This window comes from Salmo salar, chromosome ssa18 (genome assembly GCF_905237065.1).
Source record: "Salmo salar chromosome ssa18, Ssal_v3.1, whole genome shotgun sequence".
In the NCBI taxonomy this organism is placed as follows: domain Eukaryota; kingdom Metazoa; phylum Chordata; class Actinopteri; order Salmoniformes; family Salmonidae; genus Salmo; species Salmo salar.
In genome coordinates, this window is record NC_059459.1 from 77,310,618 (window position 1) to 77,332,386 (window position 21,769).

At 42.7% G+C, this 21,769-nt stretch overlaps 1 protein-coding gene across 2 annotated transcripts; it reads right to left on the minus strand.

Annotated features, from left to right (window-relative positions):
• Positions 1–4,442: 4,442 nt before the first annotated feature.
• Positions 4,443–20,135, minus strand: LOC106578060 (UDP-GlcNAc:betaGal beta-1,3-N-acetylglucosaminyltransferase 8). 2 transcript variants are annotated; one of them, XM_045701590.1, is made up of 4 exons: positions 19,825–20,135; positions 19,432–19,517; positions 7,207–7,233; positions 4,443–7,083 (listed from the first exon to the last, which is right to left on the minus strand). In XM_045701590.1, the coding sequence occupies exons 1-3, from the start codon at positions 20,032–20,034 to the stop codon at positions 7,227–7,229; spliced, it is 303 nt and encodes a 100-aa protein (XP_045557546.1). In that variant the 5' UTR covers positions 20,035–20,135; the 3' UTR covers positions 4,443–7,083; positions 7,207–7,226. The 2 variants fall into 2 exon arrangements, with proteins under 2 accessions (XP_045557546.1, XP_014012103.2); XM_014156628.2 differs by lacking the exons at positions 4,443–7,083; positions 7,207–7,233 and adding an exon at positions 17,689–18,892 and having other exon boundaries at positions 19,825–20,132.
• Between the last annotated feature and the right edge of the window lie 1,634 nt (positions 20,136–21,769).

The following is a 21,769-nucleotide window of genomic DNA, read 5'->3' on the forward strand; positions in this document are numbered from 1 at the left end:
GTACTGTCAGTACACAATATGTAGTTTTAGTAGTTTTAGTAAGTAGGAGGCATGACAGATTTCAGACACTGCCATCCACACACGCACACCAACATGGACATGTACACGCGTAAACACAAACACGAGTGTGATCTGACTGTTAGACTTAAAAAGCATTTACTTGAGTGTTCATTGGGTCTCGTTTGTTATCATTTTTTGGGCCAGCCTGGCAGATTTTTGCATCCGACATGGACAACACACTGTCTTTGTTTGGTCAGACAAATAGCGCCCTATTCCCTATATATAGTGTACTACATCGACCAGGCCCCTTAAGGTCCTGTAATCCTTGCTAACTATAACTCGATAACTAGTCATTGATAACTAGTAAGTCACTGGTACCTAATAACTGATAACTAGTCATTGATAACTAGTAAGTAACTGGTAACTAGTCATTGATAACTAGTAATTGAGAACTATAAGAGGGTTATCATGGGCAGTTTACAGTTACATTATTTGATTTGTTGAGATGACTTGACTACCAAAAAGAATTATACAAATGTATAGTCTTCTGATATTTCTGGTAGGTGTGCCTCAATTTGATAGATGTTGTAACTCAGTGTTTCCTAATCCTTGGGACCCAAAAGGGTGCGCATTTCTGTTGTTGAACTAACACACTTGACTGATTTGAGGTGTATTAGTGCTAGGACAATAACAAACATGTGCACCTTGGTCCCAGGGACCAGGATTGGAAAACACTGTTGAAACTGATCCTGGGTTGTGTAAAAATCGGAATGTTTTTCTTGAGAAAACATTTGGTTTTATTGACATGTTTGTTTCTGATCCTCAAAAGCCACATGCTGTATTATAAAGGTGTTGTTTTGGGGATTTTCGCAGTTGCTGTTTTTTGTTTACTAATATACAAGGCAGAAAGTATAACATAATATGCAAAAAGAGGACGGTGTAGATTTGATAAGTTACTTAATTCGAGAATTGTTTTCTTTTTGTGAATAATTTTTTACAAGCCCAACTTTTATAAAGGTTAAATGAATGTAATTAGCTTTGCAAGTATTCGATCAGATTAAAGGTGAGCCAACACAACAAACGGTAATGAATGTAACTAAAGGTGTGGTTTCCAAATGTGACCCTGTTCTCTATGTAGTGCATAAAACTATAAACTGAGTGGACAAAACATTATGAACACCTGCTCTTCCCATGACATAGACTGACCAGGTGAATCCAGGTGGAAGCTATGAAACCCTTATTGATGTCACTTGTTAAATCCACTACAATCAGTGTAGATGAAGGGGAGGAGACAGGTTAAAGGATTTTTTTTTAAATCCTCGAGTCAATTGGGACATGGATTGTGTTTGTGTGCCATTCAGAGCGTGAATGGGCAAGACAAATATTTAAGTGCCTTTGAACGGGGTATGGTAGTAGGTGCCAGGCGCACCGGTTTAGGTATGTCGAGAACTGCAACGCAAGTCAATATTAGGAAGGTGTTCTTAATGTTTTGTACACTGTATATACACTACACTATATAGCTCAGGAATGGGGTGCCATTTTAGCGGCGCAACAAACTCAAATGTCAGTTTTTTTTTCTCCTATTTAAAAAGTGCAATTTGTATTGGAATAAAATCCTACACAAAAAAAGGGATGAGATTGGCACCTTGAATAGTCTGTAAAATGATATACATGTTCACAGTAGATGGTGGTAACCTCAATGTAATTGGCTACTGAAAGGTTTTACTGTATCTGTAAGTAAGGATCACTGTATTTGACAATAAAATAAATCATCTAGATGGAATATTAAAGGTTGTTGTGAGGAGCCATTGCAGTGTGATTTGTTCATAGTCACAAATGCATGTTACTGATGTATGTAAACCAGTTATGTCTGATTTATCAGTGTTTTCATTTCATTGAACCTTTATTTAACAAGGCAAGTCAGTTAAGAACAAATTCTTATTTTACAATGACAGCCGACCTCGGCCAAACCTTAACCCGAATGACGCTGGGCCAATTGTGCTCCTCCCTATGGGACTCCCGATCAAGGGCCGGTTGTGAAACAGCCCGGGATGGAACCAGGGTCTGTAGTGACTCCTCTAGCACTGAGATGCAGTGCCTTAGACCGCTGTGCCACTCTGGAGCCCTGACGTGTAGTGTTTACCAATATTTCACAGAAAACTGCATTGAAAATCCAGGGAGCATTACTTGATTCACAGCAAACAGCATTTACCCACCTATTTTTTTTTTCTACCACCGCATCATTGCTCATTCTATAATGCAGGGGTGTCAAACTCATTCAATTAAGTGCCGATATGAGGGCTTTTATAACTAATCCATGGTTGGGTTTTCTCTAAACAGCCACTACAAGCCTATGCTAGCTAACAACCAATAGAAGTGAATGTGGCACGTGACCAAAACATCAAATCAATCTCATATTTGGTTTGATGTCACATGCCACATTTACTTGTATTGGTTGTTATCTAATTGGTGAAATCATTTGGCTAACAGTCCTAGTTACAGATTTATTTTGCCATTTAAAAAAAAAAAACATGCCCCATTCACTTCTACTGATTGTTAGCTAGTGGTGGCTAAAATAAGCCTCATTGGACACAGCAGGTCTGATGAAACATTAGAAATGTCTTCTAAACATTGCTTGGGCCTAAGGCTCACGGATGTTTATTGATATCTCAATCAATAAACAGGGTTGTCTAATCACATCTTACATAATCATACACTCTCCAAAAACAAGAAAGAAGAATGTAAGAACATTCTCAAATAAAATGTATTAACAAATTGACTGTTAATCCTATACAGCTAAAACCAGATTCAATCACACACACACACTCACACACTAGATACACTAGATACACACAGACTAGATACTCACACACTAGATACACACAGACTAGATACACACACTCACACACTAGATACACAGACACACTCACACACCCACACACTCACACACTAGACACACACACACAGACTAGATACACGCACACACTTGCTCACTCACACACTCACGCACATGCTCACGCTCACACACAGCTATTATACAGTAAGACAAACCTTCCATAAACAAAATGGATATGTACGACATTAAAACATTGTATTCATAGCAGGTGATTAGTGAGCATCTTATATTGAAAATATCTTCATTCATTCAACAGACATTAGTTTTAACATAAAAGATACAGGAAGAAGAATTCCTCATTCAAATGAAATAAGACCCTTTTAGAAATCAAACCATTATATTCATGGTAGGTAATCAGTGATCAGTAAATGTATATGGAAATAATATCAAAATTAAACATCAAAATACATCAGAAAATACATCAAAATATGCTATGGCCATACTAATTTAATAAAATGTTTAATAGATGCCACTTTTCACATTTATCAAAATAATAATTGTGCTCAAGAATTGCAAGGTTGCTACAGTATTTTAAAGAGCAACTGCTCGTTCAAACCAATTTCTCATTTAGAAAAAGCCTATGTGACAGCCGATATTTTGGTCATAAAGTCAGTCTCGTCCAAAACAGTGTTTTGTGAGACTTGTGGTGGTGACTGCATCACAACTGTCGAGGTGGCGCCTCCCAGACAGACCTACTAATTTCACTCACTCATGGGTAGTCTTTTCCTGTGGATCTTCTCTCGACCTCACAGGCTGGGTCAACTCCCACCACGCGTTGTAGGCCTGGATTATCCCGCGGTATGAATCTCTTTCCAGGTGAGGGGGCCTCCCTGTCTTCCTACCCTAAGCTGTTTTTATCAACAGGGTCACTCCTCTTGGTCTATCCCTGCTTGCCTGTTGGGTTCTGAGAATATGAAATATACTTATTCATGTCACTGAGGAAGAGAGGGTCATGTATAACATTTACATTATGTCAGGATATGTTATTGTTAGCCATCAGGGATCCTCTGGGAGGAGAAGAGACACAGTCTGGTACCAGTCACCGTAAACAGCCGTGAGTTGGGGAGGAGTGAGCACTTTGGGGTAGAGGTCAGATGAAGTGAGGAAGAACAGATATCACTAAGGTTCTGTCTAGCAACAGAGATGCTTTAGCTGTTCAGATGTGTAGGAGGAGACTCATCTTTAAATATCAGTGCTCGTGTGAATATGTCGTTGTCTAATGCAGCTGTATTGATCCTCTGGGAAGAATTAAACTTGGTTAAGCTTTCATAGTGTCCGTAGAGTTTTATACTCTGGGAATTAGAACCTAACAATACTGATTATGGGTTGTTTGTGACCTAGTATACTCGCTAAGGCCTGGGTATAGGATTTCAGCTGAATTCATTCTTAACTGAAAACAGGGGTTCAGCACTTCGTCTGGGTGGAGGACGAAAACGTTACAGGCTAGACTCCCAGGGACATTTAGTGTTCTGTTTTCAGTTACCCTGTATCTCCCCTGTAGCTTCCTGCTCAAGCCCACAATAAGGTCTGGCCGCGGGCCAACTACTTTACTCCTCAGCACTTTATTCAACAGATGAATGAACTAGTTCATGACAACCAGTAACACTTCTCTTTTTATTCCACAGCCTCACAACTGATAGATTTGATTTGATTTTGAAAAACAATGCAGTAGCGTCTAACAATAGTAATTCAGTTCTGTTCTTACCTTGCCCCAAAATCGTCAAGCTTCTAATGCATCAATCTCTTATCTTTTACATTGCTATTCAGAAATGTTTTCTGCCCAAGCCTCCTTAACTACAGCCACACAACACATTCTCTCCATTACGTGACATTGTCTCCTTTGCATGTGATGTTTACATAATGTTAGGTAACACATTGTCATCACATACAAAGGAAACAATCATTGGCTTCATGGCCCACCTGCCGTCAAACTGGTCCAACGGCTCTAACCCAGGGCTTGAGTTGCCATATAAGGTGAACCTCCGGCAGAGGAATATGTGCATACATTCTACCTGCAACCTTCACTTCCTCCCTTTGACTGGGTTGTGCTGCTCTCTAGCTGTGGTTGGGGCCTCTTCCTGTCCTCCTTCCGCTTCTTCATTGTTTTCAGTGTTACCGGAGTCATGTTGGGAGGCTGGAGGAGTCCTCGGGTCATATTGACCAGGCTTATTCACAACACAATGTAAATGAACGTTAGGGTTTGTTTCAAATCCTGCCCACAGCTGGTAGCACACAAGTAATCATCAATTCGGAGTGGTAAATTTGCGTTGACTTTGGATATCTCTATGGGACTAGTTAGGGACCATCGGTAAATAACACAATGAACATGGGTCAATATGTTAGAATTCCGCTAGTTGTAGAAATTCATATACAAATACTGAAAGCATTTAATGAGAACTAAAAGGTGTGCACCATGAAAATATTGTCTCATTTACATTGTGTAATTTATTGACAGTCCCTAACTAGTTCCAGATATAGGCTATCCAATGTCAAACCAATTTTGCCACAGTCGCACACCGGCTGGCAGAAGCTAATTGGTGAAATCATTTGGCTAACTCTTCCCACTTGAACAAACACACGAGAAGCCCACATGAAACCACACTGCAAAACCAACTCTCATTTGAATTCAGTCATGGCCACTAGCATTTCTTAATGAACCAAATCTAGAACGAGACCAGGAAGTGCAGTTGCCCTTTCAACAAGGTCTTTTTTTTTTTTTACTTGACTCACGATATGACATAGATGCAGAAAGTAAACAGTAGTGTGGGTCCATTTCCACAACAACTAAGAGAGTTGAAACGAGAGGCTCAACTTTTCAGTTGTTTTGGTTGTTAACAGTGTGAAGCTAACCTGTGCACCTGTACAGATACTGTCTGAGTGAAGTCTTTCATCTCTCTCATCATCAGACCACAGCAGTGAATCTCTCCTTCAGATTTAGAATAGACTATAAAATGATTAAATGTCTAAAATGTTTATTTTGCCAATATTTTCTTAACTCAATTTCTTAAACTGCACTGTTAAGGGCTCGTAAGTAAGTATTTCACGGTAAGGTCTACTACACCTGTTGTATTCAGCGAATGTGACAAATAATATTCGATTTGATTTATTAGGAACTACAAAATAGAATCTGAGAAATACTTTTTGGGCCTGTGTCATTAATCAGCAGCCGTTATTGGTGTGTTGGCATGGATACTATCGGAAACTGAGAGGTCAGAGTTCCCGAGTCATAAATAACCACTAGATCTAGTCTGTATTCCAAGTGACTCCAGACCAGGAGGATGATTCCAGAGTTTACCAGTTGTGACATTCCGTCGCTGACCTTTTCACCTTTCCGATCAAAAGATGGTAAAACACAACCATGTACACAACCTTAATAATGCGAATAATGAAGCAGTTTGACCCATACCTGGCTGTAGTTTGACACATTATCAACGCAAGCTAACTTAGCCATCTGGCTAAAATCTAGCTGAACTCTCATTGGTTGAAGACTTGTTCCGACTTCAAAAGCACTCAAATGCATTAATATCCTATTTATGACTCACTAACTGAGAGCTAACGAGTTATTATATTATCATTTATTATTAATATTATTATTATTATTATTATTATTATTATTATATTACTGATGAGTTTCTATCCCAACAGACTATAAAACTCATCCTGTTTGATTGACAGGTGGGATGACCAATGGGGCTGAGTTTTTACCACCATCATTATGTCCTGGATTGAAGTATGGATAGAGTTTCTCTGTGAAGGTCTGACCGGTGAAGGAGTAGATCAGAGACCTGGCCTCCACATCATAGAAGGAGACCAGACCCTCCTCATAATCCACAAACACCCCCAGCTTCTGGGGCTTCTGACTCAGAGAGAGGGGGGGAAATATTTGTCAACAACTGCCCTCTACTCGCCATTCCTCAGAATCATAGTATCCAAACCTAGTGTAATCTTCTCCTTTCTCTTGATGGACTCTCTGGCCACTCCTAAATTCCACAATCTTCCCTTTCACCTGCACCTCATATTAGAATTTCTCTGAGGAAAATGCCCTCTTCCCAGGACACAGGTAGTATATTTAAACCTCTCTGGGTTGTCAGTGAGATTCTGTTGGGTTTTTCCATGTCTCACTAGTTTTCCATCTTCAGACAGGATGAGGTTGGGATGCGCTGTATCAGGGTCCAGGGACACACCCACTGTGGAGGAAATATATATGATGTCAAATGTATTTCATGTAAAATGTTACCATCTCAATATACATATGGTATGTAATAAATGTTGTTGGTTTATTCATTTGAGCATTTGTCTGTTGCATTTACCTGCATACTGTTGAATTTTCTTAAACTCTGGAAACAAAAGGAAGAGGAACATCAATACTCATTTGATTGGACAACACTACAACTAAAACTGAACAAAAACATAAACACAACATGTAAAGTATTGGTCCCATGTTTCATGAGCTGAAATAAAAGATCCCAGAAATGTTCTATATGCACAAACAGCTTATTTCTCTTAAATGTTGTGCACAAATGTGTTTACACTATGAAAAGCTATGAAAAGCCAACTGACATTTACTGGTGCCTGTTGCACCCTCTACAACCACTGTGATTATTATTTGATGCTGCTGGTCATCTGTGAACATTTGAACATCTTGAAGAACGATCTGGCTGGTTATCTATGAGCATTTGAACATCTTGAAGAACGATCTGGAGTTTTAGGCTGGGATTCTATATAAGCGCTTTGTGACATCAGCTGATTAAAAATGGCAATATAAATACATTTGATTGATTGATTGAGAGAAAATAATCATGTTCCTTGAGATTTGTTGGAGTTTAGAGTGACGAAACGTGGCTAACAGCTAACTGCTCTCTCATGTCTCTTCATTGAGCAGAGCAGCCCAAGCGGAGCCGTTGCTATGGAAACTCACAGACTCAGAGCGCCATGAGTGCATAGGGAGCGAGTGACAGAGGAGCAGCTAATTTGGCAGAAGCAAGGGAATAGGGCCTCAACGTCGAAGCCATGGGTAGGGCTCGGGCTCAAAATAAATGCCTGTGCAGGCCTTGTAGAAATATTGGTCCAATAATATTTCTCAGATACCAGAACTTGTGAATTCAAGGTAGACTTTATTACAAAGTAACAAGCCAAGCTGGTCCATGGATCAACTGTCTTCCCAGTCTCGGCACACTCCTTTTATACAGTTTTCATCCTTACATCACATACATGGCCACTCCTCTTTATGTTAATGATCAACTCTTTTTGGCTTCGCACCACTATTGTTTTCCCACCCTAAGTTCTTCTTTGAGGTGGGCTTTTTCCCGCCTCTACAAATAATTTATATTGGTGGCATAACTGTGACAATTTGGTTAAAAAAATAATAGGGGCCTCTACCAGGCTGCAGTCACAAGTACATTCATTATATAGATTATGACATTTCTTATCCAGGCATGCATCTGTATTACAATGTGTGTCTATTTCTTTTGTATATTGGCTTTTCTTATGCTATACAGGTGTGGTTACAGTTTCCTTTAAATCTATTAATGATTCTGTTATGTTACATTATTATTTCACAATATGCTACTGAAAAATCACCATAGCCTCTAATTGTATGACTTGCTCTGTGCTATATTTGCAGATGAGGGATTGCCTCATAGGCAGGAATCTATTAGCGTAATGGAACCAAAATTCTATTTCAATTAACATATCAGTCTGGCATTCCTCATCATTAAAAAGGTTTGAGCCTACCTCTGTAATGAGGGGCATTTTTCAAAAAACGAACTTGCCTGTGATTAGATCCCCCGTCATCCAATCAGAGGACAAACTACCTAGTTCAAAGCACAGTGTTTGGCCACGTGTGATTATGTTCTAAACCCCGGCCCTTTCCAAATGTTTCTGAGAGGAGGCTTTTCTTACGTAGTCTATTGGACCAGACCCGGATCCAGGATGACATGCCGGTCTATTGGACCAGGCCTGGTTCCAGGATGACATGCCTGTCTATTGGACCAGGCCCGGATCCAGGGTGACATGCCTGTCTATTGGACCAGGCCCGGATCCAGGGTGACATGCCTGTCTATTGGACCAGGCCCGGATCCAGGGTGACATGCCTGTCTATTGGACCAGGCCCGGTTCCAGGATGACATGCCTGTCTATTGGACCAGGCCCGGATCCAGGATGACATGCCTGAGGGGCATTTTATATCTATGGGGGGGGGGGCACAACTAGTATTGCTTTAGAGCCCTAGTAAAACAACGTAGATTGGTCCTACTGTTGTACAAACATTTATCTGAAATGTAGCCGTACACATTGACAACCATTGTTTTATATAATAACACCAGAATGGTATGCATCCCACTAAGACATACAAGTGTATCTGAAACGCAGCCATAGCTGCAATAGGCCTACACACAATTTGTGCCTCTACCAACACAGGATTAGCACCACTAGGCTATCAAAGATTTTTACAGGGCTTCAAAGCTTGAACTTCAATAATTAGGACTACAGGCTACATTTCTGTTGAATTTGTGACACCACGCAATGAGCGTAACCTACAGTAAGCCAAGCCGCCACTTCTCCAGGTGCACAATATTTTCTGTGGGAGAGTTTCAGAAAAGCAAACTAAATCAAACTAAGTTGCATATTCTATATTCATAGCTGATGTGACGTGTCCTACATGACAGTAGCCAATTAAAATCTGCCGCAAAAAAAAGAGCAAATACCCATTCAGAGAACAACTCACACGTTATAGCAAGAGAGCAGGGAAGGGTGAAAAAGTAGGCTGTCGTTTTAATATTGAAATCACTTTAACAGTAGCCATCTTAGCGACTGGGCAAATGAATGATAGAGTGAAAGTTTGCCTACTTCTTTTAGTAGGCTACTCACATGGTATTGGTCCTATACCACTGCAACATTCAAAATGTAGAACAAAACAATGTCAATAGCCCGGGTGGCCATTTGATTAATTGTTCAGCAGTCTTACGGCTTGGGGGTAGAAGCTATTAGGGAGCCTTTTGGACCTAGACTCGGCGCTCTGCTACCGCTTGCAGTGTGGTAGCAGAGAGAACAGTCTTTGACTTGGGTGACTGCAGTCTTTGACAATTTTTTTGGGCCTTCCTCTGGCACTGCACAGTATAGGTCCTGGATGGCAGCAAGCTTGGCCACAGGGATGTACTGGGCCGTACGCACTACCCTCTGTAGTGCCTTGCAGTCAGATGCCGAACAGTTGCCAGACCAGGCGGTGATGCAACAACAAAACCTTTTCCCCTTCAGGAGCCTGAAAAGATTTGGTATTACATTTTTAGTCATTTAGCAGACACTCTTATCCAGAGCGACTTACAGTAGTGAATGCATACATTTCATACATTTTTTCTCCGTACTGGTCCCCCGTGGGAATCGAACCCACAACCCTGGCGTTGCAAACACCATGCTCTACCAACTGAGCCACACGGCATGGGTCTCCAGATCCTCAAAAAGTTCTACAGCTGTAGCATCGAGAGCATCCTGACCAGGCTGTGATGCAACCGGTCAAGATGCTCTCGATGGTACAGCTGTAGAACTTTTTGAGGATCTGGAGACCCATGCCAAATCTTTTCAGTCTCCTGAAGGGGAATAGGTGTTGTCATGCCCTCTTCACAACTGTCTTGGTGTGTTTGGGCCATGATAGTTTGTTGGTGATGTGGACACCAAGGAACTTGAAACTCTTGACCAGCTCCACTACAGCCCCGTCGATGTTAATGGGGGCCTGTTCGGCCCTCCTTTTCCTGTAGCTCCTTTGTCTTGCTCACATTGAGGGAGAGGTTGTTATCCTGGCACCACACGACTAGGTCTCTGACCTCCTCCCTATAGGCTGTCTTATCATTGTTGGTGATCAGACCTACAACTTAATGATGGTGTTAGAGTCGTGCTTGGCCATGCAGTTGTGGGTGAACAGGGAGTTTAGGAGGGGACTAAGCACGCACCTCTGAGGGGCCCTAGTGTTGAGGATCAGCGTGGCAGATGTGTTGTTCCCTACCCTTACCACCTGGGGGTGGCCCATCAGGAAGTGCAGGATCCAGGATCCAGTTGCAGAGGGAGGTGTTTAGTCCCAGGGCCCTTAGGTTAGTGATGAGCTTTGTGGGCACTATGGTGTTGAACGCTGAGCTGTAGTCAATCAACAGCATTCTCACATAGGTGTTCCTTTTGTACAGGTGAGAAAGGGCAGTGTGGGGGCGATTGAAATTGTGTCATCTGTGGATCTGTTGGGGCGGTATGCGAATTGAAGTGGGTCTAGTGTGTCCGGGAGGATGCTGTTTATGTGAGCCATGACCAGCCTTTCAAAGCACTTCATCATGGCTACAGACATGAGTGCTATGGGTCGGTAGTCATTTAGGCAGGTTATCTTAGTGTTCTTGGGCATAGGGACTATGGTGGTCTGATTAAAACATGTTGGTATTACAGACTCAGACATGGAGAGGTTGAAACTGTCAGTGAAGACACTTGCCAGTTGGTCAGCGAATGCTCGGAGTAGAAGTCCTGGTAATGCGTCTGGCCCTGCGGCCTTGTGAATGTTGACCTGTTTAAAGGTCTTACTCACATTGGCTGCGGAGAGCGTGATCACACAGTCATCTGGAACAGCTGATGCTCTCATGCATGTTTCAGTTTTACTTGCCTCGAAGCGAGCATAGAAGTTATTTAGCTCGTCTGGTAGGCTTGTATCACTGTGCAGCTCTCGGCTGTGCTTCACTTTGTAGTCTGTAATAGTTTGCAGGCCCTGCCACATCCGACGCGCATTGGAGCCGGTGTAGTGCGATTTGATCTTAGCCCTGTATTGACGCTTTGCCTGTTTGATGGTTCGTCGGAGGGCATAGCGGGATTTCTTATAAGCTTCCGGGTTAGAATCCCGCTCCTTGAAAACGGCAGCTCTAACCTTTAGTTCAGTGCAAATGTTGCCTGTAATCCATGGCTTCTGGTTGGGGTATGTACGTACAGTCACTGTGGGGACGACGTCCTCAATGCACATATTGATCAAGCCAGTGACTGATGTAGTGTACTCCTCAGTGCCATCGGAAGAATCCCGGAACATATTCCAGTTTGTGATAGCAAAACAGTCCTGTAGTTTAGCATCTGCTTCATCTGACCACTATTTTAGAGACCGAGTCACTGGTGCTTCCTGCTTTAATTTTTTCTTGTAAGCAGGATTCAGGAGGATAGAGTTATGGTCAGATTTGCCAAATGGAGGGCGAGGGAGAGCTTTGTACACGTCTCTGTGTGAGGAGTAAAGGTGGTCTAGAAATTTTTTTCCCCTCTGGTTGCAGATTTAACATGCTGATAGAAATGAGGTGAAACTAATTTAAGTTTCGCTACAATAAATGAAGTTGCTTACATTCCCGTCTTTGTAGCAGTCAGCAAATAGTGTCTCTGGATTGTCCTTAAGGATATTTTTTTTGTACTTATTCCTTGCGGTGTTATTCCTAATATCCATGGGGTTCTGTATTCTAATAACCAGAGGTGTGGACTCGAGTCACATGACTTGGACTCGAGTCAGACCTGAGTCACAAATATGATGACTTGCAACTCTACTTTGACTTTAACACCAATGACTCGTGACTTGACTTGGACTTGAGCCTTTTGACTCGACCTGACTTGATACCCTCCTCCCAAGCCCAGATATGAAAAATAATGCTATTAAAAAGTGTGCAGCGCATCAACTCTTCATTTAACGGATTACAGTTTGAATCAGACAACAGCCAATCAAATTGTGCCAGCGGAGAAAGAAAAAGTAGCTCGTGGCAGTGCAGAGGAACGTCGGCGGGTGAATTCAGATGGAGCCCTTGGAAAGATGATACCCAAAATTATTATTTTTTGCATATAAAGACTACACTGTAGTCAACAAAAAACGGATTGCAACTTACAAAACATGCAGGAAGAAAGTTACAGACGGAGGAGACATTCTCAGACATTCAGGCCAGTGTTCAAATTGTGGGCCTACTTGAAGTTCAGTATCAGTTGTTTTGATGTACCTTTTAATAAATGATTGTAACTTTATGGCAGGATTGTTTTAGATGTCTAGAGTATATCTGGAGAGGGAGAGAGAGAGCACTAGAATATTTTGTTTTTGTTCTCATATTGATGTGTCTTTCTCATTGCTACCCATGTATTTCCATGGAAATATAAAGTTTATTTGGAAAGTAATAAATATCTATATTTTTAAAAGCATTCATGATTTAATATACTAACTCTTACTCTTGTTAAAAATATGAAATGGTATTACATTTGGTGAAGACCACATTATGACTTGTTTAGGACTCGAAACTCAAAGTTTAGGACTTGAGACTTGACTCGGACTTGCCTGTCTTGACTTGGGACTTGAGTGCTAAGACTTGAGACCTACTTGTGACTTGTAAAACAATGACTTGGTCCCACCTCTGCTAATAACCTCTGGACTGGGATAAACCATGGAGGCTTCAAAGGCCTCTACATGTGGGTGGGGGGCTGTGGAACTCTCCTGCCATTGTTAGGCCCAAGAGTTTTCACACCTCTCACTTCACACTTAAGTGCTAATTGATCAAGTCAATTCTGTCCTAGCAGCTTGGTACTTTGTAGCCTTATTTATTAAGCTTTATATAACAACATTCCCTAGAGATTATTGTATTGTACTTTTAGCCTTCAGAAGTAGGTTCAGACTGAACTTTACTCAGTGTTGTGTTGGATGGTGTTTCCAGGTTCCACTGTGTTTCTTCTGCAGGTTTTGGTTTGTTAGAAGTTTTTTTTCTTTATAGTCCTTGGGAGTAATAGTCCACTCTGGTAATTTTGTCTTAAATCAAGGTTTTAGGTGTGGAATTGTGATGTGGATTGAAGGTTTTGATGTTCAGGTTTGTATCCTGTATGAGTCCTTGTGAAACAATGCAAGTTTATCTACATTTATCCAAATCTAATTCTATATTTTTTTTCAGAAGAACTCAGGAGTGTCTCTCTCTCTCTCTCTCAATTCACTTCAATTCAATTCAAGGGTCCACTGTGAGTAGAGACGACCCCTGAACTCTAACCCCTGATCTCTGATCAACCCCTCAATCCTAACCTCTGACTGACCCCTCTACCCCTGACCCCTTGTTCTGACAAACTGTGTGTGTTCCTCCCATCCCCTGGAGGGAACCGTATTGCTCTGTAAACTGTATAGGCCTACAAAGGACACGAGTTGAACTAAGCTGTCCCTAGCTGGCTTTATTATGCATTGTTCAGGTTGGCAGCATAAGCCACGTTTTACACCTGGAGCTAACATGCGTCCTGTCTCTTGATGTTGTCCACATTCTGATTGTGCCTACATGTTATTGACGCCATAAGTCAGCAGTGCCACTTGTCAATAATTTTTTAGAGGATAATGATGATTATCTGACTACCTGTGGAGGTGATCAGACAGATCTGATCACAATAGGTATTTTAAAAGTCTACAACTGTCTTAACATGTGGGCACAATCAGGACAAAGGATGCTTGTTAGAACCAGGTTTACATTTACAAGGTATAAATGAACCAGGTATAAATTAACCAGGTATAAATGAACAAGATATGCAGTGCATTCGGAAAGTATTCAGACCCCTTGACTTATTCCACATTTTGTTGGATTGATGAGGGAAAAAAGGGAGAGGTTGTTGTCCTGGCACCACACGGCCAGGTCTCTGACCTCCTCCCTATAGGCTGTCTCGTCGTTGTCGGTGATCAGGCCACTACCACTGTTGTGTCATCAGCAAACTTAATGATGGTGTTGGAGTCGTGCCTGGCTGTGCAGTCGTGGGTGAACAAGGGAGTACAGGAGGCAAAGCGTCAATACAGGACTAAGATCGAATCGTACTACACCGGCACCACGTATGTGATGTATGTCACACGTTGCTATTTCACAAAAGAGGCATTTGAACGTTTATAAAAAATGTTTTTATTAGAATGCGTTTTTTTAAAAGCAGAAATTCCTTCTGGAACATGTGAACTTTCATGTGCCTTAAAAGAAACTTGTATGCCATCTGTAAATACAATTGATAAATGACAAGCCTAGTCGGTTTAGCCCTTCCGCTAGCCATGATTGGCTGAGATAATGGATGGGCTGAACATGCCGAGAGATGAGTTCGGATTGGTCTGCCATGTAACACACTTCTGTCTATAACAGGGTGGGCAATCCCAGTCCTCGAGGACCTGATTGGTGTTACAGTTTTGCCCCAGACCCAGCTAACACACCTGACTCCAATAATCACCTAATCATGATCTTCAGTTTAGAATACAATTTGATTAATCAGCTGTGTTGCTAAGAAAAAAATGGGACACTAATCATGCCCTTGAGGACTGAAGTTGTCCACCCCTGGTCAAGAAAATGAGCTGCTCAGTATGTGTAGATAGTCCTTGCTACCGCAGGTTTTTGGAAAGATATAACGTTAGCCATAGAGATCTGCAAAACGTGTTGCTACTGCGCTCAACAACATTGCTGGCCAGAATTTAGCAGACGTTATCGACAAAGATTATTGGGCAAAAGTTGTGATGGACTACTTTCTGCACAAGGTCAGTGTGAACCAGAGTGACCTAACACAACAATGGGCCAAACAAGCTGTAGCTAGCTACAGACGGAAACGACACGCTGCCGTGAAGCCTTCATCTATGTACAGTATATACGGGTAAGAGTCTAGCTACATTTTCAGATATTAAACATTTTCAAATTGTCTTTTTTTTGGGGGGGGGGGGGTTTGTCATAGCATTTCTTTCACATGACCCATCAATTTAGACAGGTGTATCTGGTAGTGGTGTGCTGACATGGTCATGCTCCTTGTCCTAATCATATCCATAAATTGAGTTGATAGTCAGATCGGATTCTACTCGTGATCTGATAAGATATTTTAATATGCGCGAATAGATATTGGCAAAATACCTCCCTGCAAGTTCTCACTGCAAGAAAAAGCTGTGTTTAATCTTTTTACCCTACCCTCTCCTTCCCTCCTTGATAGATATTATGCACATTGATAGCTTGATAGCGAACATCCTCACCGTGTGATTTGTCATAGTAACAGGCAGCAGAAATCGAAATGATCAGACCCGAAAACATGCGAGCAAAAGTGATTGGGTGAAATGAAGTGAGTAGACAGAGACATAGCGGGATTAATGTACAGCCCTTTTCTTTACAGACAGGCAGTTGCGTTATTTGTGACTGACCGGCTCAATCTTGCGTATCAACATTTTTAAATTGTGTTTTTAACATTGGATAAAAGTGAAGATTCAGAGCTACAGTGCTTTCGGAAAGTATTCAGACACCTTGACTTTTTCCACATTTTGTTACGTTACAGCCTTATTCTAAAATTGATTCAATTGTCCCCCCCCCCCCGTCAATCTACACACAATACCTCATAATGACAAAGCAAAGACAGCTTTTTAGAAATGTTTGCAAAATTATTTAAAAAAACCCCTGAAATATCACATTTACATAAGAATTCAGACCCTTTACTCAGTACTTTGTTGAAGCAGCGATTACAGCCTCAAGTCTTCTTGGGTATGACGCTAAATAATGTTTTTATTAATTCTGTATTAAGTCACTGCAAATAACAAAAACGTCACAATAAACTTAAAGCATGTTCTTCCTTTTTTTGCACTGCATGGATCACTGGTATGGTTGAATGCAGCATTGCTGTATGTTGCACTCAAAATGTCTTGTAGATGAGTAGCCAGCCTAGGCTACCGCTCAAATCTTGCTCTAATAGGCCTACATGTTTCTCCTTTGCATGGTGTTCTGTAGCAAGTTTAGTTTTTTGGTTATTCATTGTCAAGCTCATCCAAAAAGTTATACCAACAGTCTAGCATGGTGGTGTGATGGTTTGGGGATGCTTTGATGTCTCAGGACCTGGACAACTTGCCTTAATAGAAGGAACCATGAATTCTGCTCTGTATCAGAGAATTCTACAGGAGAATGTCAGGCCATCCGTCTGTGAGCTGAAGCGCAGCTGAGTCATGTGGCAAGGTAATGATTCTGTGTATCACTCTGTCCCAAATGACACACTATTCCCTATTTTAGTGCATTACTTTTGACCACAGCCATCGTTCTCTGGTCAAAAGTAGTGCACTATATAGAGAATTGGGTGCCATTGGGGAATGATCCAAAACACACAATCAAGTCTACATGAAAATGGCCAAAAAGTAACACATTTGAAGTTTTGGAATGGCCTAGTCAAAGCCCAGACCTAATCCCAATTGGCAGGACTTGAAACGAGCAGTTCATGCTTGGAAAACCCCAGAAATGTCGCTGAGTTAAAGCACTTCTACATGGAAGAGTGGGCCAAAATTCCTCCACAGCGATGTGAGACTGATCAACAAATACAGGAAGTGTTTGGTTGGAGTCATTTCAGTTAAAAGGCTGGCCAACCAGTTAGTGTAGGAGACAATTACTTTTCCCACACGGGGACATTGGGTGTTTGTTTGTGAAATATGTATGTGATTGTTGTGTTACTTGTAACAGTCAGTATACAAAAAAAATATGCAAAAGTAGAGAAAGGGGGCAGATACTTATGTAAATAAGTGTTGCCACCTTACTTTCATGCACGACTCAAAGCAAATCTACTACTTTTATTGTTCATAAAATACCGTCAAATACGAAACATGTTGTGATATGATCCTACTCTTCCACATAGATTTTTCTATTGTGTTATTGACTACGTTTGTTTATGAGTAACTCTGTGTTGTTGTCTGTGTCGAACTGCTTCATCTTGGCCAGGTCTCAGTTGTAAATGAGAACTTGTTCTCAACTGGACTACCTGGTTAAATAAAAGGTGAAATACAAAAAACATTAAATGATATCTTGGTCATATTGTCCAGCCCCACATCCCGAGGTTCTCTTGGAGAGTATTTATTTATTACAAACATTACTCAGTTAGATTTTTAGATCACATTGAAAAACACTTTAAATTCACAAGAGCTGTGACATAGAACATGAGGTAAAACACCAGTAAACTGTAGAGAAACACACACTGGGTATAAAACACGTATACAAAAGCCATGTTTAGACAGGCAGTCAGAAGTGACTCACATCAGTTTTTTTTGGCATATCTGATACAGATCTGATCTCTGAGAAACTGATTGTAAAAGATTTCATAGCTTGTTTCATAGTAATTGAACCTCAACTCGCACGTGCCCATGCACGCACACTCACACTAAAAATCTCAAAATAATCCACAGTAAAAGATCCCTGAGGTTATTCATGACGCTGCTCAGTGCTTTAAATTATACTGTCTGTTAATCCTGTCGGACCAAACATCTAAGATCTCACTCCAGGTTCCCCTGCGTCAGGGGATAAACATGATAATGAACCTACATTTATAGTCTCTTCAGTCTGTCCAGCAGCTTGCTAGAGGTGGGCAACTCCAGTCCTCAAGGGCCTGATTGACGTCACACTTTTTCGCCAACCTTAGCAAACGCTAATTAATCAAATTGCATTCTAAACTGAAGATCATGATTAGGGCGGCAGCATAGTGTAGTGGTGGCAGGTAGCCTAGTGGTTAGAGCGTTGGACTAGTAACCGGAAGGTTGCAAGATCGAATCCCTGAGCTGACAAGGTAAAAATCTGTCGTTCTGCCCCTGAACAAGGCAGTTAACCCACTGTTCCTAGGCCGTCATTGTACATAAGAATTTGTTCTTAACTGTCTTGCCTAGTTAAAGCAAATACATTTGGTGATTATTGGAGTCAGGTGTGTTAGCTGGGGCAAAACTGACACCAATCAGGCCCTGGAGGACTGGAAGTACCTGTTCTAGTACATTCCAAAAACAGATGGTCTACTTTGGGCAAATTCTCAATGCGAACCTCAGTGAAGACCAACTGTGTCCCGCAGAGCAAAATACCCCTGCCCTAGGTACAGATCTAGGATCAGCTTTCCCTCCAATCCTAACCAGGGGAGTTTGCTCTGGCCAAGGTGAGCCCATCCTGGGCAGAGTCATTACAGGAGTGCACCTGGGTCTGGTGGAAGCTCCAGAGATGAAGCAGGTCTGTGGGTAGCAGCTTGTGGAGGACCATGATACTGTGGTAGTGACAAGATAATGGTCTTAGGGTTGCAAAATACTTATAACTTTCCCCAAATTCCCTGGTTTTCCAAAAAATCCTGGTTGTAGGATTCTTGGATTTTCTTCTTATTCTCTCATAATGCCAGGAATCTTCTAACCAGGATTCCTTATACAGTACCGGGAATTTTGGAACTCTAAAAGTACTGCTGTATGCAAAATAGACATTGTACATTACACGCTGGACATAATACATAGATTGCACGTGACCTATGTCATATACAGTACCAGTCAAAAGTTCAGTTACTACATGATTCCATTTGTTATTTCATAGTTTGTCTTCACTATTATTCTACAATGCATAAAATAGTAAAAATAAAGAAAAACCCTTGAATGAGTAGGTGTCCAAACTTTTGACTGGTACTGTATATTGTACACATCCCGTACAGCCAGAAACATAACACACTGGTCCTTACACATTCTGGCGCGCCTGACAGAGCTCAGCTACTTGTTGCCGTTTAGGTGTTTGATAGACATGGAAATGAAAGAGTACTTTTACCTGTTGAGGTAGTGACAGGGGTGGCGGGAGGGAGAGTACTCCACAGGCATGAAGCCAGGATGGTGTCTGGCTGGTAGGTTAGCTGCCTGGGGGGGGGGGTGGGGGTTAGAGCATTGGACTATTAACCGAGATGTTGCAAGATCAAATCCCCGATCAAATCTGTCATTCTGCCCCTGAACAAGGCAGTTAGCCTAGGAACAGTGGGTTGTCATTGTGAAATAAGAATTTGTTAACTGACTTGCCTAGTTAAATAAAAGATAACAATTAAAATGATTGGCTCAAGGAATGACTGCGTCTACCTGTATATTTCTAAATGACCAAATATTATTGAAATAACATTTTGCATGCGATGGTGAGCAGTATAAAACTCATCCAATCAACCAATGAACTCACCTGTGCGACCATGCCGACGTAAGCATCGTCGATGGGGAAGAGAGGCACCCTGGTGGAGGCGTGGAGGAGGAGAGAGAGGGCATCTCTGGAGAGGAGGTAGCCCCCGCCCCCAGCGTAGGGGGGGTAGGGGCCAGAGTACAAGGAGTAGGGGACGTAGTACTTGTTCCACCATATACGCACAGGGTAGGTTTCCACAAAGATACGTCCCATGTATAGAGGCTGGGGAGACCCTGCCCCTCTCTCTCTCCCTGCCCCTCCCTCTGTTCCTCTCTCTCTCCCTGCCCCTCCCTCTGTTCCTCTCTCTCTCCCTGCCCCTCGCTCTGCCCCTCTCTCTCTCCCTGCCCCTCGCTCTCTCCCTGCCCCTCGCTCTGTTCCTCGCTCTCTCCCTGCCCCTCGCTCTGTTCCTCGCTCTCTCCCTGCCCCTCCCTCTGTTCCTCGCTCTCTCCCTGCCCCTCCCTCTGTTCCTCGCTCTCTCCCTGCCCCTGGTCCTATCACTCTCTTCATCTCAGTCCCCCTCTTCATCCCTCTCCCTCCCCTTATCAATGTCTCTTCCCCTATCTCCATCTCTCCCTCTTCTCCTCTCCTCATCCCTCTCTCCCTGTTCTGTAGGAACCCCACCACTCTCTCCACATCCACGTAAACATCATCGTCCCCCTTTAGAATATAGAGAACGGTTGTAGAACACTCCTGGTGGAACCAGTTCCAGAACAGAACCTCTTTCAGAGTCACATTGTAAAATGATTCTCTGAACCCCCACTGGAGGATGTCCCCGTATCTCTCACTCTCCTCCCCCACCTCCGGGTCGCCCCCTTCCTCCCCCCTGTCTCTCCCCAGGCCCAGTAGAAACACCCTCCTCACCCCCTGGCCTCTCCACTCCCTCTCACCGCCCCAGGTGGCTCGTATGGCAGCCCGACGGTCAGAGTTGGCAGGGTGGGACTTGATTGCTAGGAGCAGAAGGATGGGGCTGGCTTCAAGGTCGTGGTTGGAGCCAGGGTAGAGGGACCAGGGGTTGGGTCTGGGGTGAATGGGTCCAGGATTGAGTTTGGCGTTGGGGGGGTGGAGGAGGCAGCAGCGAGGCCGTCTGAGGAGGGGGTAGGAGCGGACATGTCTGAAATGGAGGAAGACCTGGTGCAGCGCATTGGGGCTCTGGGGACCCATCAGAGAGCTGAAGAAGCAGAAAAAGAAGCAGAAATTATCAGGAAGTCATGATTTACATTATATCTGTCTGACAGTGTGTCGTATCACCCACCTGTAGAGTAGCAGCAGAGCCAGGGAGGAGGAAAGAGACAGGACAACCAGTCTGGAGACACCAGACCTGGGGAACAGTATCCTAACACAGCCTAGAGGGATGGAGGGAAAGGGGAATGGATTGTGGGACACAGGGATAGATTGAGGCACACACACACACACACACACACACACACGTATGTGGACACCCCTTTCAAATGAATGGATTTGGCTATTTCGGCCACACCCGTTGCTGACAAGTGTATAAAATTGAGCACACAGCCATGCAATCTTCATAGGCCATTCTACTGACAGTGTTTGTCTCACTGAAGAGCTCCGTGACTTTCCAAGTGGCACCGTCATAGGACGCCACCTTTCCAACAAGAAGGTTCGTCAAATTTCTGCCCTGCTGCCCCGGTCAACTGTAAGTGCTGTTATTGTGAAGTGGAAACGTCTTGGAGCAACAACGACTCAGCCGCATAGTGGTAGGCCATACAAGCTCACAGAACAGGACCGCTGAAACATGTAAAAAAAAATCATCTGTCCTCGGTTGCAACACTCACTACCGAGTTCCCAACTGCCTCTGGAAGCAACGCCACGAGCATCATGAAATGGAATGTCAGTTTAGTTCCTGAAATGGATTTGACCCCAACCCTAGGTGAGTCCAGTGAGATATCATACATTTGTGACCAGTTTCAGGAAACTAGGTGTATGTCAC